The 18,052-nt window shown below is 40.9% G+C and overlaps 1 protein-coding gene across 4 annotated transcripts in view; it reads left to right on the plus strand.

The window, feature by feature from the left end:
* The window catches only part of LOC140699566 (uncharacterized), a 40,199-nt gene extending 30,485 nt beyond the window's left edge, over nt 1-9,714 (plus strand). For 3 of the 4 annotated variants that reach the window (XR_012077754.1, XR_012077752.1, XR_012077753.1), the window contains exons 2-4: nt 8,237-8,330; nt 8,610-8,730; nt 9,442-9,714. Coding sequence is in view for 1 of the 4 variants with exons in the window: in XM_072972220.1 (XP_072828321.1) it covers nt 8,015-8,074; nt 8,237-8,330; nt 8,610-8,704 (249 nt within the window). In the remaining 3 variants the exon portion in view is untranslated. Of the gene's footprint in view, nt 1-8,014; nt 8,075-8,236; nt 8,331-8,609; nt 8,731-9,441 lie in introns of all 4 variants that reach the window. The other variant, XM_072972220.1, reaches the window with a different exon arrangement.
* Nucleotides 9,715-18,052: the final 8,338 nt, after the last annotated feature.

The following is an 18,052-nucleotide window of genomic DNA, read 5'->3' on the forward strand; positions in this document are numbered from 1 at the left end:
AAAGCTGACCGTTTTGTATTTTAAACTAACTACAAAGTTATCTTCTAGAAGTTGTAAGTCCTTAGCTTGTGAAGTGCCCAGTAATTCAGTTTGTATATGTCTGTGTCTCTGTGAACGCGTATGTGTGTGATTTCAGGAATGTAGCAATAAGTTCCATATAGCCTTCTGAAACATTTCTCCTCCAGTTCAAGGTGTAAGTATATATTTACACAAATAAATTTTGTGATTTGGCATATTGGTGGGAATAAGAGGTTCTCATAATTGTTTCAGAAGGGTTGGGGAGCATGAGCTTAGAAAATGAGAGGAGATAGAGGCAGGGAGGTTCTTTAAACTTTGTGCAAGATGAGAAACAGTAGCTTTTCTTTTTTCTTCTAAAGCAAACTGGCACTGAATTGTAAAATACTAATACTCAGAATTGCTTTTCTGATCAGAGACAAGTTCCTCAGATTTTTCAAGGCAACATGAATGATGAAATGTGTTTTAGCAGTTATCTTTAAAAGTAGCTTTATTTTTCAAGTAAAAGGCTATAGCCTGTTCTTTTTTTCCAGCTGTACAAGAATTTCTCATTGATCCAGGTACGTGATCAATGTGTTTAGTTTCTCTGGGTTATTTTTTTTTTAAGTGCTTGATTCATTCTGGTGTGAATGAATGTTTAAAATTTCTGGATTTTGATCATTAAAACTTGCTGATTTATCAGAACTGCTAAAAACCTGATGTTTGTTCCTTGTTTGGTGGGGCAACCTATTGATTTATGTTGTCTGTTATAGAGGGAAATTCTTCCTCTAGCCTGTAGATAATTAAGTGAATGGTTTGCAGTGTGCCTTAAAAATCATTTGAATGCATTGAGCATGTTTGTCCAGTGAATTTTGGATTGAGTCATAATAATGACTTTGCTTTGATTCTGTGGCTTTTGTCCTCTCCACAAGAATTCGAATTCTCTGTTGAATTTTGTATTCGTGTTCTTAACAGGGGAAGGAATTTTGCATATTTTACAGAGGTGGGTTTTCCTATCCCCTCTGAATTCCTTCTGTAATTGATACAGCGAAAATCTGTTATTGCAGTGCTTAATTATTTCATAAAAAATGTTTTGGCTTAATCAGAAACAATGACAAAGAATGATAAGAAAAAATATGAAAACCTTCCTTCCTTTGAAGAATAGAAATGAGGTGTTCAGACTCACGCGTGCTTTGTACCTGACACACTTACTCTCATGTCATTGTGTATCATGATTCGGAGATGGAGTTGCTTCAGGTTTATAGATTTTTGTTGTAACATTTGTGTTGAATTCATTCTCTAGGCATGATGATTCCTGTTGCCTTTGTGGAAAGTGTAGATGAAGGGAAACAAATGCTTTGTTTTGTTTTCAGGAGGCCTGAGATGTTGATGAGAAAAGAGTAGAGGGTGGGCTGAGGAAAATAGTGACAGACCCTCACCTCCAGGCTGAAATTGATGAGCAAAGAAATCAATTAAGTGTATCGGTATTTGACTAATAGAAGTCAGACAGCCCAGACTGTCTAGTTATGCCCAAAGGAAAGTACTGAATTCACCTGCAGAATTAGGTGCTTTTCCATGTAGAAGCAGCTTAGAGCAATCAGAAAAATCAGTCTTATGATGAGATATAAAAAGAATACAATATCTTTTATTTCTGAAACTTTTCTACGGAAAGTTGTGTAGAGCTAAAATTAATTTTCAAGCACCAGGAGTTAAGAGTTTAGGTGGTTCTGTGGGATCGTTATTCAGGGATGTGTCTAGACCCTGCTGGAGTGGCTGAAGCTGGCAGGAAAAGACCCAGAGCCAGGATTTGTCATCCTAGGATGTCCTCCATAATGGTTCCATGTGGGAGCCCATGATTGGGTTAACAAATTGTAACACATCCCAGCCGACTGTCAACTTTAAGAAGAAAAAATGTGCTTAGTAACTGCTTTAAAGCAAGCACCTGTGCATCCTCACTTCTGTCTCCTTGCCATAAAAAGGAGAGACAATGCCTTGCTTACATATTTGAGGGTATAGATAGCACTCTGCTTATTGCACAGCAATGACCCAGGCCCTCAGCTATAAACGCCGGGCCTGTGTGGTGTTAGATAGTCTATTATCCCCAAAACAGGGACCAGGCTGGTCTGGTGGTCTGCTTTGTAATAAACATGTCTAAAAAATGTATCTTGTTCCCCTCACCCCATGACTTCCCTAAAGGTAAACTAAGCCTTAGTACTCATGGTGGAGTCTACAATCTCTGTCTCATCCCTTCTTTCCCCAAGTTCCTGCCTACTATCTCACAACTGTTAATGACTTTTTCCTTTGATTATACACAATAAATATGGGAGCATTTGAGAGACTCGTGGAGTTGGCTCCCTAATCCCTCTCGCTATCTTTCCTTTTTCCACAGTCTTGAGTAATTCATTCCTTGTCGGTAAGACTTCCGCCAGCCAGAACCCACAGTTCCAGGTGAGAAGGATGCAGGCTTTATCCCTCCTACCCGAGGGAGAGAGAGTAGATAATTGAGATATGCTCCCCTGTGGTCCCTTCCTGCCCCAGGGCCACTCCAGTTCACCTGCAGCCTTTTGGCCTCTGCTCAAAGGGCCTCTGTCCCAGGATTGACTGCAGCCTTTTATTCCCTTGTCAACATTCCCTGTGCCTTTCAGAGGTTGGTCTCTTCTCTGCAATTCAACCCTGGCAGATATGATGGTGGTCAGCATGCTTGTGGGCAGTTACTTGGGGAATCCCAGGAGCCATGCTGATTCTCCTGAGTCATTCGGGGTTACAGAACTGTCAAGCACTGCAGGAAGGCCATTCACGTGAGTTCAACACAGCATTACATCACTTTCATTTTATTTTTGAATTTTCAGTGGAGAAATTATTTGTAGCACACTGTTCCAGATTTTAGGCCGCCTGCTTTCCTCACCACCATTTCCTTGTTGGCTCTGGTGCTTGTTTTAAGAACCAGGTTTCTCCTCTGGTCATTTGTAGCAGCTGGGCTTGCCGAATCCTTGAATTGCATTTGAAGCAGAATGCTTCTTCGTGATGTCAAACTGATTTTCCTTGTCATGACTGAATATTTCGTGTACACTCAGTAACAGTTTCAAGTGAAATGCTCTTGTCCAATTTCGGTTAACTAATATTTGCTGATCTCCTGTTTTCATGCTGAGGGCAGTTTCTTCTTCCTGTAATAAATGTTAACAATTTGCATTTACTATGGAAGGTACTAGCCCAAGGTGCTTTTGTTCTTAATAGTTTTAATACAAATCACCCATTAAAATGTACAGCGGATTTTACTCTATGCCCAGAAATGTGCATCCCAGTCAATCTTAGAACATTTTCATCCCCCCAACAGGAAACCCAGTACGCATAAGCAGACATTATCAACTTCCCCATTCTCCCCAAGCCCCAGGGAGCCACTCTTCTGTCTCTGTGGATTTGCGTGTGCTGAACATTTCATGCAAATCAAGTCACTTCATGTAAGTGGAACCATCTATTTTGACTGACTTCTTTCACACTGAGTAACGTTTTCAATATTTGTCCACGTTGTGGCCCTGGGTCAGTACTCTATGCTTTGCTATTGCTGAATAATATTCCACTGTATGGCTGGGCCCCTCTGTTTACCCATTCATCACGTGATAGACATTTGGGTTGTTTCTGTTTTTTGGCTCTGAAAAGTAATGGAGAAAAGTAATGGTGAAAATTTCTGTAGGAGTTTTTATGTGAACATTTGTTTTCAGTTCTCTTACTTCTGTGCCCAGGAAGCAGAATTGCTGGATCATTCAGAAACCAAATATTCAATTCTCTGAGGACATGCCAGGATGTTTTCCAAAGAGGCCACGCTGTGTTACGTTCTCACGAGCAAGGGCTGCGAGCTCCGCTTCCTCTGTGTCCTCATTAATGCTTGTTAATCTTTTTTTGATTATAATCTATTGTAGTGAGTGTGAAGCGGTTTCTCCTAGTTGTTTTGACTTGATTTCCTTTAGAGCTAATGTTATTCAACATCGTTTCATTGTGCTTATTGGCCATTTGTATATTTTCCTTGAAAATATATTTTCAGATCCTTTATTCATTTTTTAATTGAGTTGTCTTTTTATTGTTGAGCTGTGGAATTTTATTTTTGATACACAAATTCCTTATCAGATAAATGATTTGAAAAAATTTTCTCCTGAGTGTTGTTTTTTCACTTTCTGGATGGTGTCTTTTGAAGCAAAGTTTTAAATTTTAATGAACTCCAATTTATCTCTGTTTTCATTTTTCCTTGTGCTTTTGGGATAATATTAAATATCTGATGTATTTTATTTAAACTTGTATATTTAAAATAACTTAATTCTTAGACCGTTCTAGGAGATGGGTACTGTTGTTGTCCCCAGTCTATGCATCGGAGACTGAGATGCAGAGAATTTCACTGACATATCAGTGTCAAAGCTACCCAGTGCTGTGGGAATTCAGACCCTCATATTTTCCCCTAGCATCTGAGCTCTTCACCACCATGCTCCACTCTTTCCAGGAATCGTTAAAGAAAAAGTCTTTACTTTTTTGATTTCTTGTTAGATTTTTTTCTCATTGGGGACCTCATCTCCTAATTTTACTTTTGGATATCGGTGTAGATTTATTTTAGGTCTCATATATGGAGAAGCATTGCTATCAGTTAACTTCTTTATTACTCACTCTCCAGTGATGATTGTTACTAGTTGACCTAATCAAGTCATGCTTAAGTCTTTCCTGCTCATGACACTAACAGCAGAGTCATGACTTATAGAATGCTCAAAGAAGAAAGTACTTGACTGATTTTATTTTGCTACCCAATCAAATCAATCAAATAAAAACCCCAGTGTTGACACAGACTATAAGCCCTCCAGAATAGGGTCACTGTCTTCCTTGTGTTTCATTTGTTGGGTCACATTGTCTGGATAGTGCCTTGCTGTCCAGCAGTTTTGTGAGGATACGGTGCTCGTGAATCATTTTAAGGACAGAATTTTGACAATAGACTGCTGTTTATTTCATGAGGGAAAAGGTAGTATAGAATTACTTCTCAGATCTGTTTTAAAATTAAGCTTTGAATTTTGAGAATAGTTCAAGAAACCATAAAAAGATGTTTTTCACTAATTTTAGATCTATCTTAGACACATTATGTTTACATAGCAGAGTAACTTATCAAGTAGATTTGACAAGAGGAGTGTAATATTGATTATTTGTTTTAATTGAAATATTCTACCTGGGATAAAGTAATCAGTGCCTATAAATGAACAAATATGTTTGTATTTCTATGCAACATGGGAGCAGACTTCATATGTTTCTATATAATATATATGACTGTGTGTTTTAATCTTTCTGTCAGTGTTTGAATAGTTTTTCAGCAATTTTGTAACTTTAGAATTCTTCTAAGAAAATCACCCCCGATTCTAGTGCAGTTTGTAATGTGTATCCTGTCTTATGCATGGGATTCCACTGTCCCCTCAGTGAGGAATTTCCTCTCCTATTGTGTTAGTAGCAGGAACTGTGATTTCTAGGCCTTTGCTCTCCATGTGTTTGCAGTTGGCTGTCAGTCACGATTTTCCCTTTCCTGAGTTTTCATTGTTATATTAGGATTTCTGAAAATAACTATTAATATGTTGCATTGGTCTCCCTAGAAACTTGACGTCTTAGTGCTTTTCAGTTTTCAATTTATGAAAAATGCAAATGCACTCTTGTTTTTAAGTTGTCCTTTTTCACTAGATATTTGTTTATCTCTTTATTGATAAAATAATTTTTTCCCAATGAATGAATCGGTGTGCATGTTTTAAAGGATAACTTATTTTTTATTTTTCTTATTGTAACAGTAATATTCATTGTAGAGAATTTAGTAAATAAGGATAAACACAGTAATAACTTCACAATGGCCTCTAATCTCACCTGGAGGTACAGTTGTAAGGTTTGAAATTGAGAATTACAAGTCCTCTCAAATTGTTCTTTTTCAAGTACGTTTTGTTTACTGAGATCCTCGAATTTCCAAATGAATTGTAGCAGCAGATAGTTTCTGCAGAGGAGCCCGCTGGGATTGTGATCGAGACCACGTTGAATATACGAATCGCTCTGGGGAGCACTGCCATTCCAAGAGCACTGTCTTTTGATAGAGGAATGTGTGTGGAGTGTCTGTCCTTGTATTTAGGTCTTCTTAACTTTTTTTTTCAACAATGCTTTGAGTTTACAGAGTACTATTTTACTTTTTTTATCTTTGCCTTTATACTGAGGACAAGTGTGCAAGTTACCGGGATCAGAAATGTATTTGAGCCCCGCAACTTGCTGCCACCATGGATGCTGCGCTCTTGCTTCGCCCGCTGTACAATCTTGCACAGAATAAGACCTCAGTAACTCTCTCTTGAATGAATGATTATATGATTGTTGGATGATGCTTGAGAGTCATTGTGATGATTTTTTCCCCCAGCCTTTCCTCAGTTCTTAACTATGCCCTTTCCCTTCCTAAACTCCAGCCTGGGTTTCAGCCTGCCTGTGGCATTGATTTTCCCTGTTTGTGGACTCTTCCTTTCACTAGTTCACGATAAAGCTACATGTGGGCTGTGGAAACTTGCTAGATGTCAAGAAAGAGCAAATCCATTGTATGCTAATATTTTTAGAGTGTGTTATTGTTTTATCGATTGAAATTAAATGAGGCTGCCCCCTGAGCCCTCCCGTGAGCTCTTTTCGCCTTCCTACAGCTGATACTGCTCTAATTGCTGCATGTGCCCTTTCCCCAGCTTTGGTTTTGGAATTGAATAAGTCACCATCACTGGAGCCCTCTCTTTAAAAGATAAAGAGAACATTTGCTCCTTCTCCCTGTTTGGGGACTTCGATGAGATGAGATCCCAGATAAAGAATGGAGCCCCACCTCATTCTGACCTCCACTCTTTCCGTTCATTTCTTCACGGGAAAAGAGTACTATTCAACAGTATAAAGATTAATTGTGAGCTAATGAGATAGACAGGACAACCGATCATTTATTAAATACCCTTTCATGATAGAAACAAATGTATTATACACACAAACAGCACACAAAGCACGGTAGTACCATGGTTACATTCGTGGGACCGAGTTCGATTCCTGCTCTGGAGTGACAAGTCCTGTGTGATGGAGAACTGGTAGGTTGGCTTAGCCTCTCCAGAACTGATTTTCTGTCCTGCAGAGACGGGGCTCGCTAGGCGTCCCCCCCCGTAGAGGTGCTGTGGGGTGTAAATGACGCGCGTGGGCAGCCCGAGCACAGCTGCTCGTTCCTCGTAAGTGCAGGGTAGCATAGCTTTTGCAGTGACGGCTTTATGACCGCCCCATGTAGACTGTCAGTGCTCCGAAGGGATGCCTTGTGGTTTGGAGATGGGATTCTCACTTCTGTAAATACCCAAGTATAGTGTTATTGGGCCTTGCTGATTTGAGTCTATTCTTTAGAAAGTACATATTGTAGATATATTTTTCAAGCATGCGTACTTTTTTTCTTTTACTATTTAAAGTTCTACCCTCTCATCTCTTGGTGTGACTTTTCATGGAATCCAGGAAACAGTCCTAAGCTACCTGCCTCTTCACACTTTTCCGTGGTGGTTTCCTTCCCTGATTAGAAGAGGGTTTTGCATAGGAAATTTTATTTGTTCCCCTTTTCTTGGAGTCTCTCTCTCTGTCTGCCCATCTCTCACCTCTCAATCTGTCCATTTCTCAACCCACTGATTCTTCTGACATGTTCCAAAACGCATTTCAGGCAGCTTACAGAAGAACAGATACTAAATAAACAGGTGAGAAAATGGAGCCAAGTTCAGACAGTGAGGCTAGGAGGCGAGCCTGTGTGAGGGTTGCAGGCGTGAGACACACGCCTCTGCCCTGTGACTTATAAGATCGACAGCAGCAGTGTGCTTCAAGCTCCCAGCAGACACAGGGAAGCAGGGTTTGTGGGAGATGCTTACTGGCTGTGAAATAAATAAGTGGCTTAGGAGAAGCTCAGCCTTTCCAGCTACTAAGGCTCAGGAGAATATTTTGAGTGTCTTCCAAAATCAGAGTATGGCATCTTTTCTTTTTTCAGAGTTCTATGTATAGTTGGTTACATTCTATACCTGGAAATTTCTCCAAAACTCCTTCCCACGTGAGTCCCATGGCTCGGGAATTGGGTGGTTCTGCTCATTGACGGGTGTTGGCCAGAAACAGAAAATGAGAGCCTCAAAGGAGCCTGGGATTTGTCAGTTATGTTTTGTCAGTGCTGTAGGGTTCAAGAAATGCTTTCACCATTTCTCTCCATCTGAGGCAGCAGCGTGATGTCTTACCAGCATCAGGAGCTCAGGGCCACAAGATGGTGGGGGTTGACTGCACTGCCGTCAAGACAGCTGAGCTAGTCACTGCAGGTGTGGTTCTTTTACATACTGCATTTCATGTTCTTTACTAGAATGTTTCAACAGGGAGTTAATTAACTGAGTTAATTAACATTTAATAAATATGATGCTTTGTTGAAAAGACAGTTATAGGCAGAATATAAGCTGTGAAGTCTTTAAAAACGGTTTCATTACTGAAATTTCATTTGGGTAGATACACAGTTTATCTTATATATGCCTCTCTTTTAAAGTAACAAAGAAACAAGACAGAAAAGGCAGAGGATGATTTCTGTTCTTCCTCTCGGCTTGCAGGTGCCCTCACCCCCAGTAGCATCAATCCAGACACCAGCACTGACACTGGCCGTGCTCAGAACTGCCTCAGGCCTGAAGACACTGCTGACAAATAGAAGGGGATCACGCCCTGTTACAGCAGGTGCTCTCAATTTGTGGGTCCTTATGTAACTGCATGGTGTTAATCAGGATCGCCCGTCCTACATTGTGTGATGCTGCTGCCTTGTCTCCTAGTTACTTGTTTCTCTAAGTATTCTTGTATTATTCTCCAATGCGTAGTACTACACACCTAAAAATGTTTTTTTTCAGATGAAAAAGAATGTGCATTTAAAATAATAAGTCTGAAAAAGTGGGCAAAAGAGGCTATCCTTGTCCCGCTATTCAAAGATAATAATTAACACGTTAACATATATTTTCGTCAGTGTGTATCACCTCTGTCATAAAAAACCAGAGAGCACTCTGTGACTGTTTGCTGTGTGGACACCTCCATTTTCCATTCGGCTTTTTATATGTTTTTCTATAATATTCTATCTCCTCTGGCATGATTTTTGATGACCAGTATAGCATTCTGTCTTGTGGAGGCATCGTCCATTTTACTTCGGACTTAAATAAACTTTTAAATTCCAAGTATACTTAACTGAAATACTGAAAAGAGAACTGTGGTGGTACAGGAAGACCCTACCTCCCTTCCCCTTATTTCCGAAGATTAAAAGCTGTTGAAAATTTGGTATATATATTTCATGACCTTTATGCCTATGACATACATATATACACACATATGAGAATTCCATGTATACGTGTGTGTATATAAGCTTTATTTAAAAATGAGACCATACTATATGTTTTTCTGCAGCTCGCTTTGATCACTCAGGTGTATATCATAGACGTCCTCCCACTCCAGACTCACCCGGTCCTTTCAGATAGAGTGGAGGGGTCTCCTGATTTGCGGGTGTGGTCTCTTTCCCACGCACACCTTTGGTGAGAGAATGCTGTGGACAAGGCCCTGGACCACGGCGAAACGCCGGCTCCCTCATTGCTCGCAGCTCGTTGTGATTTACCGCATCATTGTCTTGATGGTGGACAGTTAAGTTTTCTCCATTTTCCACTGTCAGAAAGGATATTTGACTGGCATCCTTCTTGTACAGACATTCCTGTGATCTTTTATGAGTATTCCTTTAGTTAAGGCTTCTGGAAATTTAGTCCCTGGATGTGACATTTACATTCATCACAGACTCCTTTCAAGTGACTCTAGAAATTCCTTCCATAGGGGAATGAAAAGATGCACAATTACTTATGTAACGAATTCTCTATTGCTGGATATGATTTCACTTCAGTTTTTCTTCCCACCATTGTAAACAGTGCTGTGTAAATGCCCTGATGGGTACATCTTTTTGGACTAAATTTGTTTTTTCCTAAAGGAAACGATTTGTAGAAGTGGTGTTGAGTCAGTGTGTACGTACGTTTTTCAGAGTTTACATATCCATTGACATGTCGTCCTCTGAAAATGTCGCTCATGGTTTCTTCTCCCACAGATGGACACTAGCTAGAATATCTTTTAAAAATATTTGCCAATATGATGAGCAAAAGTGCTTTTTCATTGTTTTAGTTTGCATTTGATGACCAGTGAGGTATTGAGCATTTTTCACTCATTAGCCATTTGACTTTTTTAAAATGAATGATTCCTTTTATCCTTTGCACACATTTAAGTGGGGGAGCTTCTTGTTGCTTTGTGAAGCTCTTTGTATGTTATGAACATTAACATCTTGTCTTCAACAACATGTATCACAGAGCTTTTTCTTGTCATTTCTTGCCTTTCATTTTGTTTAGGAGGATTTTTATTTTGGTAGTGTCTCAAAATATTCTTATGATAATAAATGTATTCCTTATGGGTTCTATCTTTGACATTATTCTTAAAAATAATTTCTTATACTGGAATAAATCTCCTCTGTAGGTTTTTTTTTAATCTCTAAGATGGAGATGATAATAGTGCTTGTTAATGTAAGGGTAAGTTGAGTTAATAAGAGCAAAGTGTTGTATTTGCTGTTATTAGTACTTTTTAATATTTACATCACTGTCTGTAATTTATCTTGTGGTCCTTATGAGAGGAATAGTATTTATTCTTTCCAGGTGATTCTCAGATTGTCTCAGGACAATTATTGAAGTCATACTTTTCTCTTTGATTTGAAATCCCACCTTTACAAAATACTTATGTACACTAGAGTCTCTTTTTGACCTCATGGTTCCCTTCTGTCAATCTGTCTTTCTTACTCCAGCACCATAACTTACATATTGTAAAAATTTATTTAATAATTGGCAGTCTGAATTTTTTTTGATTCTTTTCTTCCATCCCAAATTTTCTTGTCTAGTATTATGATTTTATTATTCCTGAAGAATTCCAAAATATTTTGTTCAAGTTAAAAAAAATCAGATTGGAGTTGTCATGGGATTTTTTAGTAAGTTTTGAATTATTCTGATGAGAACTTACATCTTTACAAAACTGCTTTCCTCCATGCAATTTGTTTATGTTTCTACATTCTCACCTCTTACTTTACCCCTCAGTACAGTCCTGAAGTTTCTCCATTTAGAACATGGGCATTATTTTTTAACTTATTCCAGATTATTGTTTCTGTTTTTGTCAATTTTGTAAGTGAAAATTTTTTGCTATTATATTTTTAAACGCTTAAAACTGAAATTTAGAAAGGAAGATTCGGTTTGTAAATACTCACTTTGTAATTTGTCATTTAAAATTGTAAGTATTAAGTAGTTGTTCCAGAATCCTTTCTTTTTTGTTTTTAAAAATTTGTGTCAAAGATTCTCAAAATGGTCATAGCTAAGTAGTATAGGTGGGGAGACAGATGGAGAGAGGTAATGTGGCTCATGTACAAACTGTGAGCAGTGTCATGGCTGCCTTTAGGCTGGAGAAACCACAGAAGAGCCCAGGTTAGACAAGGAATGGCTTTTTATGCACTTGAAAGCCAGCTTTCCTGCCTGTATGGTGAAGCCTGGTGGGCGTGGCAGGTAGATGATCAAGGTCTGATCAAGGTCATTTGCTGCACAGAGCGCTGTGTCTGTGAGAAATGGTGACCATTGCCATGGGAAATGCTTGGTGCCAGGAACAATGCAGGGGAGCTGGGGAGCCTGTGTTAAGGATTTTCCAGTCCTGGGAGTGGGAAGATCAGACTCTGCATTCAGATCTGTGTTTGAATTAATCCTCTTTAATTTACTGGACCTCTGACTTTTGTCAAGTTATGCAACCTGTTTGAACTCCTGCTTTGTTGTCTCTCAAAACAGGAGAATTGCAGCCTGCTGCTAGAGTGTTTGATCAGGGTAAATGATTTGTGTCTATAAGATGCCACATACAGTCACAAGCTCAGTGAGCAATGAGCTGTCCCCTCTTCTCCTGCAACTCAATGCTCGATAAGTCATCAGCGGAAAGTGAGTCCCTAAATTGTATGTGGTGCAAGGAAGAACAAAACTAACGTCTTGCCTTTCCCTGGCAGTATTCTTACTTCTTTGCTTCATGTACCTCTTTTCTCCTTCACTCTCCCCTTTCACCTCCTCCACCAAGAGCCTGAGACTCTCTCAGAAAACTAGATTCAAATTACTTAAATGTTGGCTCATTCCCATGAAATGACAGTGACTTAAAAAAAACTGTACACATCCCAGAATTCATTGTATTTGATTTACACACACACACGTGCACACACACACACATCAGGCTACCTCCCATTTGCTGAGGGAGAAGCACCACTTTTACTGAGTTTTCATTTACTGAGCATGAGAGCAGTCTCTTAAGCAGAATTTCACCTGGCTTCGTACATGGTTTTTTAAATTGGATTTCTGCTTTTTGTCCATAAAAATATTCTCCTATTAGAAGACAGGAAATGGAGACATAGATATTCTGCTGAGATATTGGTGTTATCATATTTGAGTTTTAATGGACATAAGACAGCATAGAGTCATAAATTTTTATGGATGAGAATCCATGATGATGTACCTTGGACAAGAACCTGGGTCTCCTGCCATCGTGTCCACGCGGGTGAAGAGGCAACTGGGTGGGGGATGGCAGGGAACCTTCTTGCTTGAGTTCCAGGTTCTTGTTAGTTTTCATTGCTCAGCTGCCTTTAGTTTATGTCCATGAGGCCTCTCATGGGAAGGTCACTATGTCCTGAGAGACTGAGTTACTAAACAGCAGAAAGCTCTGGACCCACTCATATTTTCCAGAGTTTTTCTGCTGACCTGGTGACACTTTATATAAATGAGATCTAACAAACTACTGGATATAAAATCCTTATTGTTATCATTTGCCCTCAAGTTCAATAGGAATGGGGTGCTGTCTCAGGCTGTCTAAGGCTAGATCTGAACAAAGATAGGGTGATAGGCTGTGCTGCTGGACCCTCCCCAGTCAAATGGGATTTCCATCCACCTTAGTTTTTAGAATCAGGCAGATGAGTTCAAATCTTGTCTTTATCAGTTATTAGCTTTGTGACCTTGGGGAAATAACTACTTTTTTGGTTCCAATTTTCTTTATCTGTAAATAAGTTCAGTATTTATTTTAGGGTTTTTGTTTTAGAATTGAATGAGCTAATTCCCTAATTTATTCCTAAAATACTGATCACATGGTTCTATGCTGGTGCCTTAGTAGTTGATTACTAAGGGACACAACAGTGAGAATGGGGGTGGGGCCCCTGGATCATACAGCTTATATTCCAGGATATGCTTGTAAAAGACAGGATTGCAGTGGATTTTTAGTAAATGTCCATTCCTTTCCTAATCCCCATTGATTGTGTATATATCTTTATACTAATATATGAACAAATTTTTTGCAATTTAAATCTCTTTGTAGTATTTAAAGAATGTAGCTATAACAAAAATACGTGAAATAAAATGACATGACTTTTATTTTCCTTTCAATAAGCAAAACGAAATAAAATAGAAAAGAAAAGAAAAAGTATTGAAGGAGTAGAAATAATTTTATTTCCGTGGAATCAACTCCCTATGTTAGGTTTTTCCATTGTGTTGTTCAACAGCATATAAAATTGACAGGTTGTGACTTCAGTGTTGATAGCTAGGTGAGTATAGTTTCTTTTTGTGGTTGTCTTTGATGAATTATTTGCACTAGATCATAAATGATGTGCATGTTACATATTGGAAACAAGGAAACATTGGAGACATACTACCTCCAATGCAGTCATTTTGTTACCGAGTCCAAACTCGTTCTGCTAGCCGCATGATACGCCAATAAACCGGGAGATGAGGTGTTGGAGCAAGGAATAGTGACTTCACTTGCAATGCTGGCAGACCCAGAAGACGGCAGACTGATGTCCTGGAGAACTATCTTCCCCAAGTAAGAATTCAGTCTCCTTTTATACTAAAAAGGGGCGGGGTTGTGGTTGGTTGTTGCATACTTCTTGCTTTATGAATTGTTTGTCCTTTGAATCCGCTGTTCTTGCAGCTGTCCATGTGGATCAAATCATGGTACCCCTGTAAAACCTCTAAAAAAACAAAGGCTATTCTCTAGTATGCAACTTGCCATCTCTACAGAAGTGCAGATGAGCTAACATTTTTAAAGATCAGGGCCAGGAGAATAGGCTTTCCTGTAGATTTCAGGCTAAAGGCAACTTTCTTTTTCAAATGGTGCAGAGCTACCAAGTCTGAGCCTAGGAAACAGGGCACAGGTTTAAACCCAAAGGAACAGAACTAACATAGGGTAAAAACAGTTATATTTTATTACAATTCCCTTTCCAGCTTCATAGATAATTTTAGTAAGAAACATGAGCAATTTTGTATTTTTGCTTCTTAATAACCGATAAGTGGACCAACTATATTTTGTGAGCAGGGATGCTGTGCAGGCATTGGGGTGACAGCAAACTCTTGTTGGGGGTGGCCGACCCTGCAACATCTCTGATGCCCCGTGAGTGTTGGTGAGGGTCCCCGTAGCCAGGGGCTCTCTTCAGGAACCAGCATATGGGCATTGACCTCTGGAGACCTCTTTTTCGGCTGCAGGAATTTTTTTTCAGATATTGAGATTGAAAAATCACTCCAGCTGGGAATAATTAGGGAAAAAAAGAAAAGGAAAAGGGTTTGGAGTAGAGTAGAAGAGTAGGACATAAGATCATGGAGCCTGAGTGCTTGGCAGCGGGGCCTCGGGAGAGAGGGGAGCAGAGGTGGGGAGGGGCCTGGCTCCGGAATCAGCTCCTGTAATTGTCCCCGCGCCCAAGCCACATAGCTTTAAATTGGCCTGGGCCACCTCTCTGGGCTGGATATCACCCTGGGCAGAACTGTGGTATCTGTAAAGTAAAATGACTTCACAACTATTGCACAGAGCTGCAGGTGTAAGAGAGCCTAAGCCTGTCTCAGAGTGCAGTGGACAAGCAGAAAGGAATGGCAAAATTTCCACTGACAGTTGAAATTTTGTTAAATAGCCTGCTACAGTTGTTTGCATCACTTGAATGAATGCAGGCATATTTCTGTGGGCATTTATAGGTTCACTCAACCCCACCAGCCCCTCTTGCCCCCATCGGAGAAGGGCTTTCTCAAGCACAGTGCCCCTCCTGCTTGGGTGGAAAACGCTGCTGGTCCTTGCCTGGGGCCGGGCTGCTGCAGGGCACTGAATCCCCGAGGCACGGACTGTGAGACACGACAGGAACATCTCTGCCCTTGACTGGGTGCCTCCGTTTCCCCTGCAGTGTATAAATGCCGGTGACTGAGTTAGAAGCATGCTTCCAAGCTGTCCATGTCCTTGGCATCCAGAAGCGGAGCCTGGAAGCTTCAGAATTTATCCAGAATGCGGTCTACATTCACCTTCAGCAGGTGAGTGTATGTCTTTACACAAGTGGAGGAATTATTGCAGTTTTCCTGGAACTTTCTCACTACAAGTCCATTTGATTTTTCTGTGCTAGGATTCAGTATGGCCTGCTAAAAACTCTGGAGTGAGATCTTGAAACCCTGATGAAGAGCATAATTTATTTCATTTCTCTATGTGATACTCTTTTACTTTTAAAATTCAGAATTTTTGGTTGTTTCAGGAATATTTTGGGGGGGCTGGAGAATCATCTTTGCGACCTGTTGCTTTGTGACTCTCACCTGTCTTCTGTCACTTGTGAGGCGGTTCCATTTGTGACCCTGTCCGGGTTGTTCATGTTATAAAACATAAAGCCTGTAAAAGTACAGTCCCTTTTCCTCCAAAGACATTCCACAAATACTCCTTTAACCTGGGTGTGGTTTTAAGAAGACAGAATTTTTAGAACATGTCCTTGCAGGTTGCTAGTGCAAAATCCCAAAATCAATAGTCTAGCTCAACATCTAAAATCTTTCTAATTTACCTTGGACTTGTATGGATAAGTGAAGCAGTTTGCTAAGAACTCAGACCAGGTTTAGAATACAGGCTGGTGTAGCTCAGCAGGTCCTCCCAAGCTGATGCTCTGCCAGAGGGCGGGGCCGGGGGAGAGGGCGGGTCCTGCCCTCCCTGAGGTGACAATTTCATGGCAAAGACTTTCACCTGGTGAAGAACTTGGAGTTTCTTCTAAGAAGAGTGGGTCTGAAAAGAGTCCAAAAAGCGCGGGAGTGGCACAGTCCCATTTGTCTCAAGTAGGGGAGAGCGGCTGTGGGGCCACTTAGGAGACTCGTGAGTCCAGGTGGGCAGTGTTGGTGGCTTCCACTTGAGCGGTGGGACGGTCAGTGTTTAAAAGCGAACATATTGAAGGCATGTTTAGATGGTAAAAAGGAAAGGATGAAGGCTGTCTGTGAATGCAGGATGGAGTAAGGCCAAGGTTTCTGGGTGGATTAATGAGTTAAATGATGGTCCTTCTGTGCTCTGAGGAGGGAAAGCTGCAGAGGGAGTTCTGTGGAAAACTGATGAGTTCAGCTGTGGGTAAAGTGAAAGGTTGTTAGATGTGTGGTCTGGGAGCTCAGGTGAGAGCCAGTAGTGAATAGGGGGAGGTGAGAGGGACTTTCAAATAATTCTGTCTTGTGAACATACAAATAAGTATGAGTAATGACACAATTAACACCTCTATATTCTGGATTTAAAGCCCAGTAACATTTTGCTATACTGACTGCAGAGGTTCTTAATATTTTTTAATAGAAATAAGTAGAAACAAAATAGTGGAGTTAGTGAGCATCTTAGAGTAGATATGTGTCCTTGTATGTATTTTTATACCTCATCTGTTTATAACCATAATCTACAAAAAGTTATCTTGCTTAGCATAAGAGTTAAACACAGGGACGTGACACACACTGTTGGGGGTTGAAGCTGATCTTCTCGGGCAAATTATGGACCCTCTCTTTGCCTTAGTTGCATCGTCTGTGACTGCCCCAGGGCCCTTCATCACAGCTGATTTCCTAGAGTAGATGTTGGGAGGGAGGCTGCTGAAGGGATTAAGAGGTGGCAACTGCTAGGGATATTGAAGAGAGAGACAAAAACAGATTAAAGCCCATAAACTGAGTACAAATACCATCTAAATAGAAGGAATCCCGCAGTGTTTTGAGCCGCTTATCATAAGAGAAAGAAAATCACGTGGATCCAAAGCTCTTGAGCATATGAGTATTGTGGGTGGGAGGGTGTCTTTATAAAAGTGTTGAGAAAAGGCCTCTTTGTTTTCCTTGGCATTACCAGTAAGGATGGGGAGCAGAAGCGAAACCCTCTGCTTCACAGTTGAAGGTGCTGTTTTGTGCGAAACTGACCAAAGTTTGGAAACCAGTCATCAGCGATGCTGGCAAATGAAGAGGCTTCTGGATTGGGTGGGGCACTTGCTGTGACTTCCAGGTGACCTGCTGGCTGGGGGCTGTGAGGCGGGCAGTAGTTTTGCAGGGTGGCCCGGGCATAATCCCTGGCTCTGATGCTGCTGGTCTGATTAACAGATCTGGGCGCACACTGTCCTAATGGGGCAGCTCGGGATGTGGCCTGGGACACCTGCCATGCTGAGAGCGAGAAGAGGGCTCCCCTGAGGGGGTGTCCCTGCGGAGATTGGAAACCTACACCTGCAGGGGAGGAAGAGCCTCTGAGCAGCGGGCCGGATGCACAGGCAAGACCAGCCTGAGCAATGAGGTTTCCGGGAGCCGGAAGTCATACAGTGGCCCAAACGGCCTTGTTCCTGAGAGACTGGAGGGAATAGATGCTGAAAAGGCAGGCTAGGGTCAGACCCTGTGGTGGGTTATGAGTGACAGGAGAGGATTGTTCAGGCAGGCATGAGAGAACCCTGTGGGCGTCCCAGCTGGGGTGTCACGCCGAAGGGAAGAACAGAGATATAGACTTTGCCACTTATTAGCTGTGTGACTTTGAGCAATATCACCCCACATCTCTCTCTATATATATTCATCTGTAAAGTGACACAGTGACAAGGTCGTGTCATCAGAAGTATTAGCTTAGCTCTGATCCTCTTTGTCCAGTCCTGTCAGTGCTTCCCTGCAAGGTACTGCAACGGCTGCCCTTACCCTGAGACGGGAGGGCATAGAGGGACAAT

This window comes from Vicugna pacos, chromosome 11, assembly GCF_048564905.1.
Source record: "Vicugna pacos chromosome 11, VicPac4, whole genome shotgun sequence".
Classification (NCBI taxonomy): domain Eukaryota; kingdom Metazoa; phylum Chordata; class Mammalia; order Artiodactyla; family Camelidae; genus Vicugna; species Vicugna pacos.